The sequence below is a fragment of the Pteropus vampyrus genome, unplaced genomic scaffold, assembly GCF_000151845.1.
Source record: "Pteropus vampyrus isolate Shadow unplaced genomic scaffold, Pvam_2.0 Scaffold19, whole genome shotgun sequence".
In the NCBI taxonomy this organism is placed as follows: domain Eukaryota; kingdom Metazoa; phylum Chordata; class Mammalia; order Chiroptera; family Pteropodidae; genus Pteropus; species Pteropus vampyrus.
This window is the reverse complement of record NW_011888800.1, coordinates 17,085,064-17,092,421: the sequence shown is the minus strand read 5'-3', so window position 1 is coordinate 17,092,421 and position 7,358 is coordinate 17,085,064. Positions and strand designations below refer to the sequence as shown.

Here is a 7,358-nt window from a genome sequence, read left to right as displayed (position 1 = left end):
TGCCTATTAGAGTACTAATGATCGATGGCAATTAGAGATACCTGCTGAGATATCTGTAAGTTTAATAAAATTCCTGGGCAGCGTATTAATTGAAAAGAGAGAAGAATCTTCTGGGACTCTCAAGAACCATTAGGACTGACTTATCTTAATGAGCTGTCAGCAAGAGGTCAATGAGGTTTCGGGGAGCAGACTAGTAGCTTCTCCTAGACTTTTAACTTGTCTGATAGTACTGATTTTTTTGAGGGCGCAAGGAATGGTTATCCTTTTTAAAACAATGGTACTGACGTTTTAAATACCTTTTCTTCAGTGTTTTTTTTTTTTTAATTCTTATGATTTTACCAACATATTTCTCTAGTATTACATATAGTGAATAAGAAAGATTTCACCTTTCACTATAAAATAACACGTTATATTCCAGATCACTTTAGTTTATCTTGCTTCTCTTTATGTCTTTTATTAAGTTTCAGCACTGGTTTGGTTTTTATAAACATTCTCAATTATCAAAAAAATAAAAATAAAAATAAAATAAAAGCTTGAATTAATAATTCAGAATAGAAGTCAGCATCATTTCTTACATTAACCATCCTTCTCAATTTATTTGAAAACTGAAAGACTAAATTATACTTATTTTAGTATTAGTGCAAAACTAAACTAGTTGGTGTAAACACTAAACAACTTTTAAACTCCCTAGTGCTCAGCTCTAATATTTTATAATAATGTGAGTTTTCAATTATTTATGTCTTATTCCTTATCATCATGGAACACAAGCTGCCTGGCATTGAGATGCTCTCAACCCTCCTCTGAGTTCTGTACTGTAACCAGTTCACGACAACTAGAGAAGTTTTCAAACAACTTCTTGAGATCTCTCTTTCCTATCATCCTGTATGAAAACAGAAAGAAAATTTCTCTTGCTTATTTATTAGTTGGGAGAAGTGGATCTCAACTGAGGAACACTTGAAACTAGAGACATTTTTACTTACCACATTTTCCTTATCACAATGTGAACTGAAATCACTTGATACAATTGCAGCATACTGAAGCAGTACTTTATTGATAGTCTAGGAAAAAAACATTGACAAATGTATTCGGGTAAGTACATAATTTTATATATACACTGTAGAGGTTAATGCTAATCAGGCAAAATTTTCATGTCTTCTTCAACTTTTCATACGCAATAATTAAATCTATACCCTTGCCAAAAGAAGGATCTCAGTTAAACTATCATATTTAGATGACAATTTATCACATTTCTAAATATATTTGGAAGATATTCCGCATGGATTCATTCTATTTTAATACAATATGTTCCATCACAAAATTCTTTATTTCTAACTTTTTAAACATTTCAAATATATACCAACTATTGTGTCAACCTCCTCTATGCTTGAATATTTATTACCTAATGACCACTAATGCTCTTTTTTCAGAATAAATGACACTTTATGCTGTGAATCATTTCTGATGGTTTCTAGTTTCTATTGGTTATTTTCTAAGTCTCCTCCAACATTCTTAGATACTTCATTGTAAATGGGGTCAGAGCATTCCTGTACACATACTTAGCAATAAATATTTTCAGTAATTTTCTGTGATAAGGAGCCTTACTGATAAATATCAAAGACCACCTTTTAAAACATAAAACTTCAGCTTTTGCTATCTCATAGTACCTTGATACCTTTACTTTCAATTTACTGTTATTTATTGATGCATTATTTGCTATAAAATACTGCCTAATCTTTTCCCTTTCTGTCCTTTTCTTCCTAATTCCACACTGTCCTTCTCCATCTAATAACTATTTTTGAGCCTAAGGATGCCCTTTACTTTCATTAATTATACCAAAGGAAACAAACTTTTTACATTTTATTTTAATTACTAAAAATGTATTGATGAGTTTGCATCCTACTGCTTTTACTTACATAGCTTGAATTATGATAAGCCAAATGTAGATATGATTTTCTTAAAGGAGAGAAATCAACAATAACAGGAGATATATGCCATCTTTTTTTCATAGAAAAACAAGAACTAAAATCTTTTCTTTTTTGTTTAATGTAGTCATCTGGATTTTCTTTGTGGCTTAAAATTAACTTGAGGAGACACTCCAAGGAGTTAAACTGATGGAAATATTTAATCTACAAACCTGAATTCACCAAATGTGACTATGAACTTGTTTTATAGACATTTAAGATTATAATGAAAACCTCGAATTAGGGATAACATGCAGAAAGAAATTCAATACTTGTGGAAGTACAAAGTAAAATGATAATATGTGTCAATTTAAATAGAAAATCAGCCATGGAATATATAAAATTTTATCAGAGGACCAATAAATCTAGGAAAACAGATGGCTGATCAGATTTCAGTATCTTTCAAATGCAGCTGTTCAAATTTTACTTTAGACATAATGCTGAAAATTACTTTGGGACTTATCTAAGGAATACAAATCCATATATATGAACACTACTCCCAGTTTACAGGTTCTAATGTCAGTATAAGCTGTAGAAATCATTTCACTAAATTGCAAAAACAAAAGCAAACAAGCCTGACATTAGGAGCTTTTTGCAACTCCTACATTATCACTTGTTCAAGATATGGGCGAATCCAGATGTCCATTTCTGATCATCCTCAAGGTCTTCCCCTAGGGTCTAACACTTGGCTCTACTTATAGGAAAACCTTAGTCCTTTGAATTCCTACTAGGAGACAACTGAGCCTAGGATCTCACACTCACAAGCTTACAAATGTAGTGGCTAGCAAATCAGGATGGGTTGTGGGTAAAGTGCTTAGCCAGGTAGAAAGTGGTTTAAGGCCTTGTGCCCATAAATGTGGGTATGCTGGCTGTAATAATATCTATTTCTTTACTACTATACAAAGTATACCTGAATGTGCGCTCATGTACATTATAGGAGCAACTGCAATTTCACTCTAATTTATTCAACAAAGTAACTATCAGACATTAGTTCTTTAATTAATACTAGTAGGTAGTTACTTAAGACATGTCTACCTTAGACATGTCTCCAGCAGCAACATAAGCATCATCCAGCAACTTGTTGGAAATGAAAATTCTCTGATTTTATCCCAGATTATAGAGTCAGCAATTCTACAGTTTGGTCTCAGCAATCTATGTTTTAAAAAGCCTGTATGTGATATTGATGCAACCTGAAGTTTAAGAACTATTGTCCCAACTAATGCATAACAGGGTAGAGATAACTCTTTAGAGAGAACCTGTTGATGCAAGGGATATTTAGTAAGGCCTGGAAGATAGGGTGTGTGTGTATGTGTGTGTGTGTGTGTGTGAACTTAGATCATGACTTTATCTTTGGGAGAATGTTGGCGTTCAGTAGTGACAGCATACATAGAAAGAGGCAACAGACAGCATAGCAGGGGCTGTTTGCATTACATTCTATAATAAAACACAGTTTATATGAAGAGAGACTCATGAGGTATAAACAGTTCTTTTATGGATGCAGCAAAGAAAGTGCCAAGAGCTCCAGATTAAATGAGATAAAATTCTAATAGGATTGTGGCGATGAATTGAGGGCTTCTGCTGTATTTAAAGGATCAGACAGAATGACTAAAATATCTTGCAGCCTCAATATGCTCTGATTTGAAATGCAGCTTCTGGTGCTATCGAGTGGGATGGCCATCAATTACTGAGAGTCTTTATGGTTTCTTGGGCTAATACCACGCTAGTAGGAATAGGCTAAATTAGCCTGTCAACACTACCAGTAGGCTGATTACTCTTATAATCAGTAAGATAAAAATCCTGGTCCAAAATCCGTCTTTGCAGCATCTTAGGCATGGAGCATTACAGTATCAAAGCAATGCAGAAAGGACAAGAAGACTGTGTAGTATCCATTAAGTGATTTTAGATATGTCACTTCAGTGCTTTACAACCGTATTTTCATGCATCCAACAAAGAGAAACCCGTATAAATGCCTAAGTTTGGCTCAATTGGTAAAAATAAATGCTGAGATTCTGCTCTCCAACTTGCCGATTTCTGAAACACCAGAACGTGAGAGTAGTATAGCTTAGTGGTTAAAAGTATCCCATCCATAATATTTCTAGGTAGGTTCTTTATTTTAAACTTCTTGAGTTTTTTTGTCATTTGAAAATTTAGGGAAATAATAGTATCTGTATCATGGAGGTTGTTGTGCAAAATAAGTCAGATAATATATGTAAAGTGATTAATACATAGTGATGCTCAATGAACTATTATTTTTTAAAAATTAGGACTAGGTTCCCAGAGAATAAGGAATATATGTGCCTCATTCACCATAGTATTTCCAGCACCTGGCGAGCAGCCAGATTCATAGCCAGGAGTCAATTAATATTGGTTGATTGGTTTAAGATATTGTTACTTCATCTTTCTCTTTTTAAATTAAACAAGGGATCCCTAACCCCCAGGCCATGGACCAGTACCAGTGTGTGGCCTTTTAGGAACTAGGTCACATAGCAGGAGGTGAGTGGCTGGCAAGCGAGCGAAGCTTCATTTGTATTTGCAGCCATTCCCCAGTGCTAGCATCACTGCCTCAGCTCCACTTCAGATCATCAGGCATTAGATTCTCATAGGAGCACTGGCCCTGGTGCCAAAAAGGTTGGAGATCCCTGAATTGAACCACCCGTACTTGTCAAGAGCAGCAGTACAGCCATAGGAACATGCACTACCCATGTCCCTGGTTTACCACGCATCACGGCTCCTGGATGCACCTGCTATGAAATTTGAAGCATTTATTTGGTACCTTATTGAGTCTTTAGTAAGAACGAATCATCTATTTAAGGTCCATTTTAGAATGCTAAATTTTCTAAAATGTCCACATATAGCATTAATATGTCTTCTCCAATGGATGGTTTAAATCAGTGTTAAGCCCCAGAAAGAGAATATGATTTTAGTATATTTCAATATAAGGACAAGGTTTTCAAGGCTGATGGTCACACCTGATGAAATAAAAGAAACTCTAATAGTCTGAAGTTACCGTAAAATAGCTAATTATATTAACCACAAAGCACCATTTTTATTTTTATGATTTAAAAAAATTATTCCAATAAAATAGAATTTATTTCTCAATGGAAGTTACTAATTTCTACTTTCCCAGAAAATGTTTTTTATTGTTCTTACATTATTTCCTTGTGATAATAATTGGGTAGTATTGAATTCCTATGTTTTACTTAAAAATGTTTTACTTAATTGAAATTATTTTTGTGCCAATAAGACTCACACCTCATCACTGATACATGGAACCTAGTTATTTTCTTTTTGCTTTAAAAAATATATTTTCCTGCATGTGATTCTAATACATCCCATTTGTGACCTCACCCCTTTGTACTTCCCTGCAGTCCACTTGATTATATCCACAGTGGCCTCAATATGGCTAGGTTCAGCTTTATAGCTGGAGAAAGGTCAGGGCTACTAAGAGGTGGAGGATGAGCTGGAGCTCAGAGGCTAAGAGTCCAAGTTCAGCTTTCTTCTTTCTCTCTCTCAGTGCTTTCATGTCTACACCTTACATAACCTGCTACCTGACTATTTTGAGGGTGAATTCTAGTTATTTTTCTAATATCATGTGCAATTATAATAGCATGTTACTAAATATATGAACTGAGATTATTAAATTCTCATATGATCCTACCTCTACTACAAGTCCTACAGTTCCAAGAATAGCATGTGACATACTTTTTTAAACACTATCCCTGATAACCCCATTTCATTCTTTTCTTGGCAGACACCCAAAATGCAGCTGTTAGTCAAGAAAAGGCTTAGAGAATTTCTGCAGAATGACTGAAGATTTCACCATTGAGAAACTGAAGTCAGCTGCTGCTAAGAAAGTCCTCTCTAGGAATGATTCCAATAAATGATTTTTAGCTATCATCTTTAAAAGTTGGAGGTTGCTTTATTCTTTCTAATTGACATATATAAAGACTGGACATCAAAATATTTCATGGCAGATAAATAATGTAATACAGTTTAGGCTGACAGTTTTTCTGCCTCAGAGTCTTCATCAGCTCCTCATTTTTCACTAATGAAATTTAGCCACTTTGCCTGTTCTTCAAGACTCTGTACAATGTGGTCCTAACTTTCCAATTGTAGTTCCATCCATCCTCTATGAATCCTGTGCCATCTCTTCATTGAGACCTCTCAGGCTACGATCCTTGATTTACAGAATCATGGCAGGTGACAAACATTATTTCCTTGACCAAACTCTAGTCAAGCTCTCTGATCCCTATTGGCAACCAGGCCTCAATCTTGGCCTATAAAGACTTGAACAAACACTAACATAGTTTTTAACAGCTCAAGGCCACAACCCTAGGGTGACCCTAGCCTTCCTTAAAGTGCCTACCTGCAAACACTTGAGGCTGCCAAAAGAATTGATTGTTTATTCCATCCAACACCTGAAGATGGGCCCCTGTCTCTCAGCCTCTGTAGGAGGGTAGGAGCCTAACTTCAGTAAGCAAACCCAGATGGGTTTACATGAACCAACCCCCTCTCCTTGCTTTTTGTAATTTTCCATTTCCCTGATGCTATTGAGCTCCCACATGCCCCACTCCATACCCCCTCATTTTCCCTTTAAAATGCCCAGTGACCTCTGTACAAATTAAAGTTGAGTCCAGCTCTGAACTACTTACTATTGCAATAGTATAATACTAATTAAAAACTTGAATTTTTACAATTTTAACTAGTATCTGGCTTTATCTTTGACAGAGGCTCCTCTACAGAGTCACCCACCCCATATCCCATACCTGATGCTGTGTGAACAAGAAGTAAATCTTTGTTGTGTTAAATCATATATATTTTCGGTTTACTTATTATTACCTCAGCATAAACTATCCTCCCACAGCTAGTATAGATGCTGTCTCTTAATCCATCTATCAGTAAACCAGATTTAAACTTTCCTAAGAGTCAGAGCTAATGACAGTGTCAGGCTCAAGCCTCCCATTCATAAAGGACCTCAAATTTAGAACTTTTATGATAATGTAAATGGAGTTATATAGCCTTTTGTTCATGTCTGTTGTTAAAAGCAGTATCATGTTAAATGTATATGTCTTTTATGGGCTGAATTGTATCCCCTCAAAATTTTTATATTGAAAGCCTAATCCCCAGTATCTCAGAATGTGACTGTATTTAAAGATAGGGCCTTTAAAGAAGTTATTCAGTTAAAATGAGGCCATTAGTGTGGGCCCTAATCCAATCTGACTGGTGTCTCTATAAGAGGAAATTTGGACACACATAGAAACACCAAGAGTGCACGTGCACAGAGGAAAGACCATGTGAGGACACAGGAAGAAGGCTGCCATCTGTAAGCCTAGATTAAAGAAGACTTAGAAGAAACCAAACTGTCTGTCTGTCTGTCTGTCTGTCCATCTATCCATC

At 35.4% G+C, this 7,358-nt stretch overlaps 1 protein-coding gene across 1 annotated transcript in view; it reads right to left on the bottom strand.

Moving 5' to 3' along the window:
* Nucleotides 1-7,358, bottom strand: part of LOC105288825 (protein unc-13 homolog C) — a gene marked incomplete at its 3' end in the record, with an annotated part of 460,652 nt that overhangs the window by 40,873 nt on the left and 412,421 nt on the right. The window contains exon 22 of the mRNA XM_023527723.1: nt 981-1,058. Within this exon, the coding sequence (XP_023383491.1) occupies nt 981-1,058 (78 nt within the window). The remainder of the gene's footprint in view (nt 1-980; nt 1,059-7,358) is intronic.